The sequence below is a fragment of the Pituophis catenifer genome, unplaced genomic scaffold (assembly GCF_029215685.1).
Source record: "Pituophis catenifer annectens isolate HBS135680 unplaced genomic scaffold, rPitCat1.0.hap2 SCAF_1, whole genome shotgun sequence".
Taxonomy (NCBI): domain Eukaryota; kingdom Metazoa; phylum Chordata; class Lepidosauria; order Squamata; family Colubridae; genus Pituophis; species Pituophis catenifer.
Genome location: NW_027256881.1, coordinates 45,498,431 through 45,515,042, shown reverse-complemented (window position 1 = coordinate 45,515,042; position 16,612 = coordinate 45,498,431). Strand labels below are relative to the sequence as shown.

Genomic DNA, 16,612 nt, shown 5'->3' with positions numbered 1-16,612 from the left:
TCCATGGTACTTTGACTTGTATGTTTCATGTTGATTTTTTTTAAATTGTGAAGGAACTTATGAGTGGCTTTTAAATTAAAGGGCTTTTTTCTCTCCCTCTGTAAATATATAAACACTGTGTAAGAATATAGAGTTGGCCAGGAAGCACCACTTAAGAGAAGATACTGGAGTTTTGGGGAGATTTTTTGTTAATGATATTGAACCTGCTAGTGGGAGACATCCTGAGACGGAAGGAAATGTGGATAGAACTTGCATGAAGAAAAGGTGACATGCTACTTTTTAAGGTACTGATGTCAAACATCAGTAAATATCCATAGACTATTCCTTTTTTTTTTCTTTCTTTTCTTTCACAGGGAAGTTATTAATAAATAGTTCTTATATAAACAGGATTTCTGTTACTCTGTTTAAAACTAGAATAATACTCTAAATAATGTAACAATGATAACTCTCCATTATTAGAATATTAGCTTCTGCTGGTCTGTTTTCACAATGACATTATCCTGGAAAGTGTGACATTTATTTTAATAAACATTGGCTTTGATCCTAAGATAAATCAAGGAAGTTCAGAAAAGAAGTTTCATCCTGACTTTCACGTACAGTCCCCTGAAAGCTTCTCTCAACATCAAACAGCTTTTAAATAATGTGAGATAAGCCTGGGAGAAGTAACTGGGGGGAAAGAGGATAAAATCCCAGTTGTAGGCATATTCAGAATTAAGTCCCATGAACTTCAGTAAGGCTTAGTCCCAGATATGTGTGCCTATTATTACATCCTGGATTAGATTCGGAGGACTGCGGGCTTTGTGTGATCCCATGTTCCTTGCACTCCTCCACATTCTCTTCAGGAATTTCATAAATCTTCCTTCCTTCCTTCCTTCCTTCCTTCCTTCCTTCCTTCCTTCCTTCCTTCCTTCCTTCCTTCCTTCCTTCCTTCCTCCCTCCCTCCCTCCCTCCCTCCCTCCCTCCCTCCCTCCTTCTTTCTCTCTGTCTCTCTCCCTTCCTTCCTTCCTCCCTCCCTCCCTCCCTCCCTCCTTCTCTCTCTCTCTCTTCCTCCCTCCCTCCCTCCCTCCCTCCCTCCCTTCCTTCCTTCCTTCCTTCCTTCCTTCCTTCCTTCCTTCCTTCCTTCCTTCCTTCCGAAAGGCCCTCTGAGGCCAACGGAGATAGGATTCTTTTACTTCTTATGTGTACTTTCTGAAATTGATTTATCAGAGGAGCCAAGGCCCTGTTTCTCACCTGCTATCCTGATATTGGGCTAGAGTGAGATGAACCAGATGTGCCAGATTGGGAAATGCCTCTTAATATAAAAAAATATGAATAAAAGGGTTATTACGACTGTGGCATAAGTACGTATAAAAAGCCTACTTTTGTGACGCAAATCTGAATGTTTTAATTTGTTTACCGTCACCAGGGTTTCATTTATTTACTCTGAATAAGATAACACTTTGCACTGAAGGCAAGCATGGCTTTTGTGTCCTCAGATCTCCAGAGTAAGTTATTATTTACATAACCATAATCCCTGAGGAAGAATTTAAAGAAAATAATGTTATTCCTATGGAGAACTTTGTGTATCTTTTGTTCTGTATAGGAGGGTGTTAAATGGTCCATTTGCTTCAGGGAGGGAGAATCCTGCTGCTTTAATTTTATCTAATTGCCATCTTAGATAGAGTTGTTCTTGTAATGTTTATCTGAAATGGCTTTGCTTTATTGCTGTACCTCATTTATATAGAGGTGCCAGAGATGCTAGTTGTATCCCAGAGGAATAGATTTATAGAGAAGCACAAAAATATCTCAACCTTGCCCAGAAAAGCAAGGGATCTTACTCTGCAAATCTACAAACAGCACTTGGAATTTTGTCAAATCAAGAGCAAATGACTAAACAGCAATTAAATGGAAATCCTAGCTGGATATCCTGAGATTTGAAGCTCAACATATCTGAAAGGTTGGGGAAAACAGATTGTGGGGAATATTGAATCCACCTGAATGTTACCTTTCAATTATATATTGCATAATTTTATATTAAAATATTGACTGATGTTTTTATTATATCAAGAAATGAGTAGTGCAGGACCAGTTACAGGGAGTTAACAATGTATTGGAATTCTGCCATTCTTCCTTGAGAATACTTTTCTGGAAGTTAGCCCACTAACCATATAAGTACACAGTATACTGTAAACTACTGTATAACTAGCATCGAACTTGGCTGTTACAATAGTCCAATTTAGTAATTTCAGTTGAATAACGCACATTAATCCATACTAGTTTCATAACGTAGGCTATTATCCTAATCCATGTAAAATATACCCTTCCACCATTTTTAACTGGAAAAAATGTTCAGGTTGCAGGAAATCCCCACATAAAAATATTATATCTACGATACCTCACAGTACTTTAGCGTGATCAACAAATTGTAGCTCTAATAATCCAATCTTTACTTAGCATCTGAAGACTGAGGCAACCAGCTCACTGTGTCCAGCAATAAAGCTGGTTGCTCTGATTTGATTTCAAAGAGAAGAGCTGGCATCTTGAACCATTAGATTTACAATTGCCTTTCTGATTTTCCCTTTCCTGGCAAGTAGACATTGTCCAACATGAGAGGACATCTTTCTTTTCCAGGGGTTTATAACTATGGAGAAAATTGGTGTCAACTAGTTTTCACTTCAATTTTAAATTAAGACAATATCAGGATTAGTGTAATTATAAAGCTAATGGATGCTTCAAAGTTCATATTTCTAAAAAGGAATCCCCCCCACCCAGTCTTCATTTTCTGGGTGCTTCTAGAGGCTTTTTATTCATCTTGCTTTCTTCATGGAATTTGGAGCAGGGATGTTCTCTCCTTTTTGTATCTTTAACCCTTTTGTGTTTCTGTCTTTTTCCATAAAATATCTTTTAACAGAGAGAAAAATGGAATAGTTGCATAATATATTTTGAGTGATAACAGTAAGAGCTCTCCTTCTGAAAACACTATCTATTTGTGTAGGATTTCTTTTAAAAAAATAAACTCAAATTTGATATTTTCCATTAGAAAACAAAAGAGCTCTCCCTCTGAAAACACCATCTATTTGTGTAGGATTTTAAAAAAAAACCTAAGGTCAAATTTGGTATTTTCCATTAGAAAAAGGAAAGGAGAAAGGGACTCAACGTAGGTCTAGGAAAGTGCTGTTCAGTTTTAATATGGTTTCTGCTTGTGATTTCTTCAAATTTCATTAATCCAGAATTAAACCCAGATGGATAACTATTCCTAACCTCATAGGCATAGCTGTAGCACCATTCAGACATTTGTTACCTGAACCTTCAACCCATAAGTGCTCCAGATAAATCTCTAACTACTCTTCTGTGTCCTCAAACAATCTCAGCAACTTTGGTGTTCATGTAACCAGACTGGGTTCCATGTAGCTAGGAGCCTAATAATGTGGGTCTGTGCTACCATAGAAAATAGTGCATGCCCTACTATATCAAGTTTGAGTGCAATATGAAAGTGATAGAGCAAAGATCTATAGAAACATCTTATTTTTTAAAAAAACTAACAAAAACCCTATCTACAGTTGCAATTATTTTGAGCAATTTCAGTTAAATCTAATTTCTTATTAAACTAAACTGATTCCAAAAAGAGAGCCAGTTTGGTTGAGTGATATTAGAAAGTGGGAGACCATGAGTTCAATCCCACCTTAGCCATGAAAACTAGCCCGGTGACTTTGGGCCATCACTCTCTCTCTCATCCCAATTCACCTCACAGGGTGGATGTTGTAGGGAAAATAGGAGTCAGTAAGAATATTTTTTTTTTGAGAATTTTTTTTTATTTTAAAACAAAAACAAAACATAAAACCATCATCATTCCAAAAAATTACAGACAGTGAGTCAAACGGTTCGTATTCTCTTGTACATAAATCCATTTCTAAAATACCAATTTATAACAGAAACTTATATCTTTTATAGAAAAAAAAACATCAGATATTTTATCTTTACATCAACCCCATATTTCACACTTCAATTCCATGATTTATTATCTATCCATTGATAAAACAAATCGCATATCAAATAATATTGTTTATCTTCCTGTTCTCTAATTTCAAATGTTAATTTACTCATTTCAGCACATTCCATAATTTTCTTAATAATCTCATCATCAGTAGGTAACTTCTCTCCTTTCCAATTTTTAGCAAATTTGATTCTAGTTGCTGTTAAAACATTCACAATTAAATATTGCAATTCTCTGTTATATATTTCTGGTAAAATCCCCAATAAAAATATCTCTGATTTAAAGTCAAAATGTTTCTTTGTCATTTTTTCCAACCACATGTGTATCTTAGTCCAATATCTTTTAGCTTCTACACATGTCCACCAGATATGGTAATATGATCCTGGAGTCTGATGACACTTCCAACATTTCTCTGATTTATTCTTCAACGTTCTGGCTATCCTTGTCGGGGGTAGGTGCCACCTGTAAAACATCCTATACAAATTTTTCTTATACGCTGTAGACATTGTCATTTTATAATTCTGCGACCACAATTTTTGCCATTTCTCTAAATCAATACCATGACCAAAGTTTTTCCCCCATGCTATCATTGACTCTTTAATTTGTTCTTCTTCCAATTTTACCTCTAACAAATATCCTTATATTTTTTTAATCACATAGTCATCAGAACCCATTAAAATCTTATCTAAATTAGTCATAGCGTTATAAAAACCTTCTTGTTTAGAAACTTCTTCATATCTAAAACGTATTTGCCAGTAAGAAAACCAATCCATCTTAAAACCTTGTTCTTCTAATTCTTGCTTTGTTTTAAGTTCACCCTTTTCATCCATTAATTCACTATATCTAACAATTTGTTCCCTTCTGAATACTACTGAATATGAAAATGCTTCAATTGTAAATACCCAGACTGGAATTTTCAAATAATGTTGTTTTTTAATCTTCTCCCAATTCAATAACAGAGCCTCACGTAATTAGTGTCTTCTAAAATCCCCCTGTATTTTTGTTCCTTTATACCATAAAAAAAATGCCACCCCATTAACAAATCATGTCCTTCTAGATTCAATAATCTAATATATCTTAAAGTTATCCATTCTTTAATCCACATCAAGCTTATTGCTTGATAATAAAGTTCCCAATTTGGTAAACCAAAGCCTCCCCGCATTCTAATATCTTGTATGGAGTCAGTAAGAATATTGTGTGTGCTGCTGCCTTGAGTTATTTGTAAAAAGTAATAAAAGCAGGAAATTAAATAAATAAATATTAAAAAGATTAAGATTTTGTTTTGTTTCGGATCTGTTGAAGGATTTGTTTTGTTTCGGATCTGTGGAGGACTATCTACCAGTAGTCCTCCACATACAACAGTTCATTTAGTGATCATTTAAAGTTATAATGACTGTTTTTCACACTTACTACCATTGTGGCATCCCCATAGTCCCATGATTAAAATTTGCATGCTTGGCAACTGACTCATATTTATGACAGTTGCAATATCCTGGGGTCATGTAATCTTCTGTAATCTTTTGTAACCTTCTTATAAGCAAAGTCAATGGGGAAGTCAGATTCACTTAATAACCGTGTTACTAACTGAACAACTGCAGCAATTTACTTAACATCTGTGGCAAGAAAGGTCATAAAATGGGGAAAAATTCACTTAATAAATGTCTCACTTAGTGACAGTAGTCTGTATTTTACCTCCATATATTTACACAACAGACATTTGACAAAATAAATATTCTTTCAGATTCCGGGGGCAAGATCCTTTTATCCTCTGGATCTTTTTACTAAGATACATTCTGACTTCCAGAGTTTCTTTAAAAAGGTGAAAAAAAAAAAAGAAAAAAAATAGACGTCAGTGAAAGAACTTAAAAGACATGCTTTAAGACAGTTGATCTTAAAATCAAACAAAAATATGGCTGAAGAGAATAAGTGAGACAAGAATCTCCGATGACGCTTATTTATTTTGCCTTCTGTGTTGTGAAGCCCAGTAAAAGAAAAGAAATCAAGCTGTTAGATAGTATTTATAATTTTTCTCATCTATACATAGATGCCTTTGTCAAAATTATTATACTGAAGAGTGAGTTAAATATAAATCTCTTGATATACATTATATTACTTAATAAGGCTTGACAGCTGGATCTCCTCAGCACCACATCCTCCAACAGGGTTAAACCTGCCCAAGATGTCTTTCTCGGGAGAAGTGTTTGGTAGTACCCCCATTTCCAGGAAATAAGAGATGTGGGGTCTGGATGGGTTACTTGTCTGAGATGATCCTAGTTCTGGAGGTAACATTGGCTATACTGGTAGAACTTCCGTAAACTACTACAAACTCCAGTGCACTTTGTTCTTCTGCCTGTCCCACCAAATGTTTCAGATCAATTCTTGGGTGAATTAAGACATTGGCAGGGTTGTGCTATGTAATTTTAACTTTAACTTTATTTTAATTTACTGTGGCTGTTTTATTGCAATATTTTATAATTGCTGTGAAGCTCCAACGTTCATAAAATATAGCTATAAATAAATAAGTCTGGGTTTTTTTTTAAAAAAAAGAATGCAAAGTATTCTAATAATGAGTCCTACTGATTGAATCTATATAAATTTTTGGTTGTTGATTAGGTCTGACAGTGCTGATTAAAAAAATGATATTCATTGGCTGCTTATTGCTACAAAGATGAAAGGTTGTATCCAGTCTCTCATTTTAGTTAAAGATTTCCTTTGTGTTTAATATGGTACATGTACTTTTAATAATAGTGGAAACTTTCTGGAATTATTTGCAGTAACATTTTGATAATTTTCTTAACATGGAAGCAATTAATTGATTGCAGATCCTTTCTCCCCCCTAGGCAAAGGGGATGTCTTTGGTGATGTCTTCTGGAAAGAGACAACTCTTGCCCAGTCCTGTGCGAATGTAAGGGCTTTGACTTACTGTGACCTTCATGTAATTAAACGGGATGCCTTACAGAAAGTGCTGGAGTTCTACACAGCCTTTTCACATTCTTTCTCCAGGAATCTCATCCTGACCTACAATTTGCGAAAAAGGGTAAGGTATTATGGAATGGATGGAAAGAAGAGCTAAGAGCTTATTGGAATTGTACTTTTAGATCAGTGGTGAAATCCAAATTTTTTTACTATCGGTTCTGTGGGCATGGCTTGGTGGGCATGGTGTGGCTTGGTGGGCGTAGCAGGGGAAGGATTCTGCAAAATCCCCATTCCCTCCCCACTCCTGAGGGAAGGATATTGCAAAATCTCCATTCCCACCCCACTCTGGGGCCAGCCAGAGGTGGTATTTGCCGGTTCTCCGAACTACCCAAAATTTCTGCTGCCAGTTCTCCGAACTGCGCAAAATTTCCACTACCAGAACCTGCTGGATTTCACCCCTGTTTTAGATAATAAACAGTATGGATGGAAAATTCTTAGCATGCTAACTGTACTAGTTTACGCTAGTTTCCAAGTTTTCTTGGCAAGAAGAAAGTATTAATTTATTTATTTAGATTTATTTAGATTTTAGACTTTACGCTATAGTTTCCAAGTTTTCTTGGCAAGAAGAAAGTATTTATTTATTTATTTATGAATGATTTGTACCAATCATTCATGTATGGTTGCCCAACATGAATGATTGGTATACTGTACATTAGTAAAACCAAAGAAAAACCAAATCACAACCAAACCCAGTGACGTCAACAGGAACCAAGCAAAAAAAATCAATGTTCAGATCAATCAACGTATCCTGATATACTTTCTGTAATCACGTCACTTGAGTGGAAAGCCAAAAGGTGTACAATTGTTTTAATTCATTATTATCTCAGTGCAGCAGCCATCTGAAATTATATATTGAAATCCTTGCTGAGAACTCTGAACTTCATGAACTAGGGAAAATAATGCTTTTAACTTAATTGTTTATTTGATGTGAAAAGCCTCTGACCTTTTCGTGGTTCGTTGACTCTTGATTCCAGCCTCAGACTTGCTCTTTGAAGATGTAAACAAATCAGAGGCATGGTATTTATTTTTTGTTCCAATTGTGTCCAACTAATTTGCATGGTGGCAAAAGACAGAGCATGGTTTGAAGGTGAGGATTACTGGGAAACATCTAGAATATGTTTCCAACTGCTCCTTGGAAAAACTGTTTCATGTGCCTTAGAGGTACACAGCAAAATACAACAAAAGTATTGTCTTTCTCTTTAATTATGACCTCTGCATATCAGGATTTATTTTTGTCTAAATATGCACATAATCTGAGTTGCAAGGGATTCTTTTGCTGGTCCTTTCAGCAGCATCAAAAAGGCTTTCAAGTTTGGATAACTTGTTTTCTTCTTTATGGAGAGTTATGTTAATCTACTGTATGGTAGAAAAAAATCAGGTGGAGTCTAGGTGTTTAAATGTATTGAAACAGAGACATTTTTGTGAGTACTTCACACCCACACTCCTTCTAACTGTTTACTTCTGTTTTCGACAAGAGAGAGCTAGAATGCTGATGAGATTGGTGTATGGAAAAATACATCCTTTTAGAGTCACTTCATCATGTTTACTCTATGATTCATAATGAATCTGGATCATTCATCTGACCAATTCCAAGAAGCATTGTTCCCATTCTTAAATGTTTGGGTTTTTTTTCTTTTCCATCCTGTCTTATATGAGTTTCCTAATTATTTGGGATTGTCAATAACAAAAATCTAGATATGGTATTTAGAAATAAATGGTAAAACTCATTGAAGTAGAACAAATGCCAGTGAACAGAAAATTTAATGATCTCACAAGTTGGGAGTTGTGGAAAATAGTTTATACTTAATCTTCCCCAAAGTATTTATTTTTAACACCCAAATTAAGTATATAAACATTCAGGACAGTTTTAGCAAGTTTCACAAGAGCAAACCATTTAACAATTGCAACTAAAATAAAGTGCATGTATCCTGTATTTAACATGCTATTCAATATGTGGTCCAAGGACCAATGTTTGTCTGCAAAGTTTTTGTACCTACTCCATGATAAAATGAGTACAACATTTTAGAGTGTTTACAAAATTTTGTAGCAATTTGAAATTTTACAACATCCAAGCTTTTGATTACTGGACTCAACTTACTGGAGAAAGTTATAGATTGGTTTGGGTGTTGTTCAACAAATGGAGTAAGTTGTGTGACACAAACTACATGCTCATGTTATGGTATTTTACAAAAGAATCAGTTGATGATGGATTAGCCTTCACCACTAATAGTTTGAGATGTACTATCCTATTCCTTTGTATATATATTTATATTTCTATAACTTTCTGCAAAAATTCTCATGAGTAGAGATGGAATGCGCCAATATTGACATAGTTGTATTCTGTTAGGTCTGAAATTGCTCTTACAAATGGGAAAATATATTTTCAAGATGTATCTTTTTGTTTTATGAAACATATCTGACAAAATTGTTGCAGCCATTTTTATCCATCAGAATAGTAGATATATATATATTGAAAAAAATATTCCAAGAGTAGAACTTTTGATTAGCAATATGCAGTGATTTTCAGCAAGACATTTTCTTACAATAAATTCAAATTCAGCATGGAATTAATTATCCTTTTGTTTACAACTTTGGGTGAAACAAAATCATTATACAATAATATACAGTATATTTTAGGCTTCTGCCAGAGAAAAGCTAACATTTATTAAAACTAAATTGGTAGCAAACAGATTTAATAATGTCATTATTTTGCCTTCCTGAAAGAATGAGCACTAAATTGAGCATGGAATAGAGTAGAATTGAAGTCTGACATATTTCAAATAGAGTTGTTTGCTATAACATCAGATAAACATTTTTTTCAAGACTCAAGAACATTTCAGAAGAAGATGTATGAAGGTTAATCAGCCCACATATTGCTTCCCTTTTCTCTCCTAACATATATTGCAAAACTGTTTCAACATATCTCTGCGGCTACTTTGTTGGATGCAAACCAATGCAGTATTTTCATTAATATTTTTTCTTATTTTATATATTTGCACTTGGGGCACTCTTGGCAGCACCCACATATCTTGTTTATGATATTGCTTGAATCTATGAATACAATTCTTTGCAGAGTCTGATTGGTTTCTTATGTACTTATATATTAAAATAGTCTAGATTTGCTTATATGTTAAAATAGTCTAGGTTTGTTCTGTTGTTTGGAAATAATATGGTTAAAAACTATTTTTGTAGCATAATAGCGGTGGTCACATATCAGGTGATGGATGAATTGGAAGTAATCTGGATGCAACCCTTTAATTCTTGCATGGGAACTTGTTGCACTCAGCATAAAGTTGGCAACGTAGTGCCCTTTTTCAGTACAATGCATAGATAAGCAGAAATTAAGTAGACATTTGTCAAGGATGTTTTAAATTTCATTCCTGGGCCAAGCAGTAAATTAGATTCAGTGCCTAAATAGCTTTTTACAACTCTTTTGATTCTGTTTGAATTAAATAAATGACAATAAGATAAAAATTTCCTGACAGTTAGAACAATTAATCAGTGGGACAACTTGCCTCCAGAAGTTGTAAATGCTCCAACACTGGAAGTTTTTAAGAAGATATTGGATAACCATTTGTTTAAGTAGTGTAGGATTTTCTGCCAAGGCAGGAGGTTGGACTAGAAGACCTCCAGGGTCCGTTTCAACTCTGTTATTCTGTATTCTGGAAGACACCAAAAAAGACAAGTGAAAAGAACAAATAACAATTATGCAGACTAATTGCTTCTGAGCAACAAGACAAAAAAGTCAAATCAAATTGGCAAATTATCAGTACCATTTTGCTTGTCCACTGAAGAACTTTTGTGTTACAGTATATACTGCTGTTACATGCAATATATACTGTAAATGCTGTGAAAATTGAAAGAGGAAAAATTATTGGGGTTTTGGTGTTATACCCACAAAATGTGGAAGAAATAAAGAAATGTAGAGAAATAGGAAAAACTCACGCTATATATTGCACTTTCACTTTTTCGTAAAAATCTGTACAGAAGATTTAGCTTTATTTTTTCCTCCTTTGGTTTCATATCATGATGACATTTTCCATTATTCCATTATTCCTTCTTTGAGGACCTCAGAGCTGTTGCTCCTGCCCTCTGGAACACTTTGCCCCCTGATGTGAGGTTGGCCCCAACCTTCCTATCTTTCCATAAGGGCCTAAAGACATGATTCTGCCAGTCCGCTTGGGACCTCAGTGGGGGAACAGCCCAATGGAGGTGGTTGATTGAGTAATAACAGATCCCATCTGCCCCCATTCAGCCCTCATCCTCCCCCTGTGTTCCTGGTTTAAATGTCTGATTTTAACTTTTTATTTTTTAACCAGAATTATCATAAACAAACAAACAAACGAATTCCAGATTGATATTAACAGGTTGATTCTGGAGCAATCTAGGGAATGAAAGGCTTTGGCGTTACCAGAAGTAGAATAATTATTGATACCTCTTGAAGCACTCTGTTTCAGAGTTACAACTGCTGAGAATGCTTTTTTACCTTAGAGACAAATGGCCTGTAGGCTACATTGCCTCCAGCATTGTGTTTTTGGCAGTCCAAAGTCCTCACACCCCGGATACCACTGGTGAATATCTCTGGCAAATTGCCAAATAACAAAGCACAGGCTTTTGGTGATGTTTAGTTGGAAAGCAAAAGAGATGCGTTAATTCTCCAAAGGCGAATTAATATACTGTATCTATAGACTTTTTTTCTGGGGGGATTGTGAGGGTAAATCCATCTGAAAAATTCCAACCACCCTTCCTGTTATATCATAACTATGCCTCTGTGGCTTTTGGCTGTCCCTGAGGACCTAAAAAGAATAAATACACAACAGCAGCCACAAAAAAATAACTGTTTTTGCTTTATAAAGCAAAACAGCCATGTGTTAGATAGCTACATATGTAACACAAATCCACCCACCACTGGCAAATGAAACTTTCTTCTCCTTCCTAGTCTTTTGGATTATGAACCTAATCTTAATACGAGGAGTATTGTCAGTCCTATAAATATAATTTTCTGTGAAAAGCAAAGAGCTTCTTAATGCCTGAGAAGAAATACAGAAGTCCACTTTCCATAGATGTGTCCTGTGTGCTTCAAGACCTCACTAAACAGGGAAATATGAAAAGTAAAACTGGCATTTTAAATTTACAGCAGAACAATGATGCAAAGGAGAAATAAATTGGTTTATCTTAGTGTTTCTTTAAAGCTTAAAAAGTTTCTCAGGGGACTGATTTGAGAAGATATTTTTAAGCAGGGCAAAATTCCTCTTTTCATCTATTGCCAATAAAACATTTATTACAGGGAGAAGAATCTATAATAACAATTTTTATCTGATTATTGAGATAATTATATTAATTGGATTGCAATGAATGATGCTGGTGTATAATGAACATAGTTAAATTTGATTGATATTGAGTATTTATTTATGCGGAAAAAAAGTTGTTTGCAAATTGGAATCAGTTATCCAGATTCACTCTGGCATGTTTTGAGAAAAGTAAATAGGAGAAAATGGAAATGTTTTGTTAAGAATCTGGATGAAGCATACCAGATGGGAACTTTTTGGGGAAAAATGGTTTTGTTTTGAAAAAAAGAGCTCAAGTAATTATCCTGTCGGAAACAGTAATGCACTCTTATAAACATTTAGTTTCTCATGGTTTGAAGTCTGAAATGTTTTGCTTTGAGGACAAAAGAACAGGAATATTGAGTTGAGGTATCATTTAAGAAGAAGAAGAATACCTGGTGTCAGAGTTTACAGAAAAGGCCTATTAGCAGAAAATGGAAGAAGGGAACAGGCATCCATCTTAAGTCTTTCTTATTTCATATTTGGGTTAATTTGTTAGACAGTTCCTGTGAATGAAGAAAGTAGTACTGGAAGTTATTCTGAATTAATAATCCCCAATTCCCATATATCAAATTCCTTTGAAATGTCAAGCACTATAAAACATTTTATAGTTAGAGAATCTAGTATGTACATAATGAAAATTAAAATACTAATTAAAATGACATACTTTTTTGTATTGTACCTTCTTTCACTGATCCCAAAATATTTTAAGGATTGTGAGGAAAATATGTGCCATCATATAAAATTAAGATGATTTCTTGTTCTCTTGATTTGGGCTAACTTTGATTTAGCAATTACATGAATTTTATTTTTATTATTATTATTATTATTATTATTATTATTATTATTATTAATTAATTAATTTATTTATTTATTTTGTATACCGCCCTTCTCCCGAAGGACTCGGGGTGGTGAACAGCCAGCAGATAAAATACAGAAAATACAAAAATTAAAACAATATTAAAAACCAATTAAATTAATTAGGCCCACAGTTAAAACACCCCCATATTAAAAAACCCATAATTTAGCAATTTAAAATTAAAACAATTTAAAAAAATATGGTCAGGTCAGCCCAGCTTGATGAACAAAAACGTCTTTAAGGCACAGCGGAAAGTGCGCAAATCCGGGATCTGCTTAATTAAACCACCTTCAAACTGATTAGTTGACACAATAATGTTCTTGTATTTTTTTTAAAAAAAATAAGGTGTATTTAACTTATATACAAATTAAAACAAAGTCAGTGTCATCTCATGTCCCTGTGAGCTCTTACTCTGAATATATTGCAAACTCGGAATGGCATATTTATTCCTTCTTTCTGTTTCCAGCCTTTCAACCAATTGCCAATCCATAAAGCACCTGTTCCCTTATCTCATTGCAATTGTTTGCACAGGGGGACTTTGCCAAATGCAGTTTAAACATCATAGTGTACAATATCTATTGGATTTCCACTCCATATTGAACCCCCCCCCCATAGAGGAATCTTAGTACCTTTTGTGCAAGGCTGGTTTTTTAAAAATGTATTTGCTTCTTTCCCTTTTAATAATTCCTTCAATCATTTTCGCACGATTAGATGTTCAGCTTACTTGGTCTATAGTTTCTTTTGTCATCCCTTGATTCATTTTAGAAAACTAGGTTCATATTTTCAGTTATTGAGAACATATCAGCCTTAAATAGAAATTGCATATAATATCAACAAATTCATACTTTAAGTTCTTTTAAGAAGTCTTGATGGCTATCACTTGGACTGAGAAATTTATTTAGTTTTAGTTTGTCTCTTTGGTTTACAACAGTATTTTTCAAATGTGACAGCTTTAAGATGTATGGACTTTAACTGCTATAATTCTCCAGCCCACATTTTAAAGTTGCCATGTTTGAAAAAAACCTGGTTTATAACACCACTGCTTGCCAATTCTACTTGTGTCAACCATATGATGTGTCACCCTAGACCCATGATGGTGAACCTATGGCACGCGTGCCACAGGTGGCACGCGGAGCCATGTTGCCTGGCATGCACAGTGGTGCCCGGTCCTCTTCCGGATTTCTGGTGCATGCATGCGCACCGGCCAGCCAGTCTTCTGGTTACTGGTGTGCATGCGCGTGCGACGATCAGCAGGACTTCATGCAGGCGGCTGTGCCAGAAATCAGAAGATCAGCTGGCCAGCTGATCATCCCACATGCATGGTCACCAGTAACCAGAGACTAGGTGGCTGATGTGCATGCGTGAACCTGAAACCAGAAGTTTATTTCCTGGGCAGCTTCTCTTAGCACGCATGCACACTGGCCTTGAAGAAAACTCCAAGTTTTATGGTGAGGCTGGCAGGGGGAGGAGGAGGAGCTGCCGTTGCCCTTCTTCTCTGGCTTCTCCGCATCCCAAGGAGACATACACACACCCTTTGCTTAGCAGCCACTTCAACCGGCTTTGCCTTCTTGCGCCCACCCGAGCCATCTGTTGCAAGCCGAGGAGGACGTGGGGTGATAATCGCGTCCCTGTCTCAAAGTCCCCTTGACTACGGATGGGTTTCGCAGTTGTGTCCCTGAGTCAACGCCGGGGAAGGAGCAGAAAGGCAGCCAGAGTTTATTTTTTTCCATGCCCTGTAATCTTTTGAGACTAAGAAGAACCTTAAATCTCTCAGGAGAGATCAGGACTAGGGTGCTTATTTGCCAAATCAATTTTTCAGAAGGAAAAGAGAGGGGTGGGTGGGGAAGAGGAGGGGAGAGAGAGAGAGAGAGAGAGAGAGAGAGAGAGAGAGATTCAGATTCTTCAGGTATCAGTTTTAGTTTAGTCTCAAAAGATTTCAGGATTTCAGGCCTCCGTCTGCCTGTCTCTCAGTGAGGAAGCTTCCTGGAGAGGCAGCCGAAAGCTCCATGTGGAGGCTGACAATCACAAGTCCCGGGGCACCTGCTTCCAAGGGAATGGCTCGGCTATTTCAAAACGAGTGGCCAGGAAGCCAAGAGACAGGCAGACGTATGCTGAACTCGCTCTTGCCTTACTCGCCAATTGAAAACAGTGCTGAGCTGTGGAGAGTGGCAAACTCCAGAGCTGAAAGAGGCTGAGGAGAGGCAGGGCCAGGATCAGAGTCAGCCAGGGGGAAGGGAGGTGTGTGGTGCCGCTCCCCCCTACAAGTGCAGCATCCGTCTGCCCCTCTCTCCGCGAAGAAGCTTCCCAGCCGCTCGCTTCAAAGTAGCCGAGCCATTCCCTTGGAAGTAGGCACCCCGGGACTTGTGATTGACGGCCTCTGCATGGAGCTTTCGGCCACCTTTCCCTGGAGCCCTGAGGCATAGTAGCTGCCTGCTCCTTCCTCTCCGCCTCCCGCCCACCCTCAGCCCCACACCAAAGTTTGGGAAGCATGGGGAAAGTTTGTGCACTGTGCTCGGGGCACGAAAGCAAGCTGCCGCTGTTGCCAGCATTATGGTGAGCAGGCCAGCTGGGTCGGAGGAGGCTGCCTGACCAGCTCCCTGCTCCTCCGGCAGCTTGCTTCTTCCCCGGAGAAGGGATGGTGGCGTACAGCAGAAGTACTCTCGGCCCCAACCACGTGGCGGCTTGCTTGGGCTCCTCTCTGCTGGGAGCTGCAGGCTGCAGGGGGAAGGGCAAGAGTGACCAGCCAACTCAGGTGCACGGGGCAGCATTTGCTGGCTGGGCGGCTGGCTGCCCTGCCCGCTGCTCCTTCCCCGGTGTTGGCTCGGCTGGTGGAGCAGCAGCAGGTGTGATGGGGGTCTGGAGATGGGCCCAACCGCAGGCAGCGCAGTGGTGGAGGTCAGGTGGGGGTGCCACACCGAGGCAGGGAACGGCGGCTCCCAGCAGAAAGGAGCCCAGGCAAGCCGCACGTTCAGAGCTTCCCCGGCAGTGCACTTGGCCCCGCCATCTTGTCAGCGCCATGCACTGGCCGGAGAATGCTGTCTTGCCATGGAACAGGCTGGTACTTAGTTTTCCTCTGTTAAGAACACAGAGGGGGGGCATGTTTGGGGATGCACATGCGCAGCGCGGGGTGCATGCGCAGGGGGGCATGGGGTATGTGCCCTGTGCGCATGCGCAAATGGTGGTGCACATTGCATTATGGGTGCCGGCATGCAGGAGCGGATAGTGCTCTCGCGGTCAGGCTTTTGGCACGCAATGCCAAAAAGGTTCGCCATCACTGCCCTAGACAGTTGTGGATTATCCAACAAATTTATGTTTAAACAAATAATGGTTTAGGATGATGCATAAATCCAGATCAAATGCAGGACTAATGTTCACCTTTGCAAATTGACTGTAAAACTATAGCCTTCATCAGAGTCGTGGTGGTGCAGTGGTTAGAATGCAGTATTGCAGGCTACTTCTGCTGACTGCTGGCTGACA

At 37.7% G+C, this 16,612-nt stretch overlaps 1 protein-coding gene across 1 annotated transcript in view; it reads left to right on the top strand.

Annotated features, from left to right (window-relative positions):
- KCNH1 (potassium voltage-gated channel subfamily H member 1) overlaps nt 1–16,612 on the top strand; it is a 212,660-nt gene that overhangs the window by 113,214 nt on the left and 82,834 nt on the right. The window contains exon 10 of the mRNA XM_070948671.1: nt 6,814–7,010. Coding sequence (XP_070804772.1) covers nt 6,814–7,010 — 197 coding nt within the window. The remainder of the gene's footprint in view (nt 1–6,813; nt 7,011–16,612) is intronic.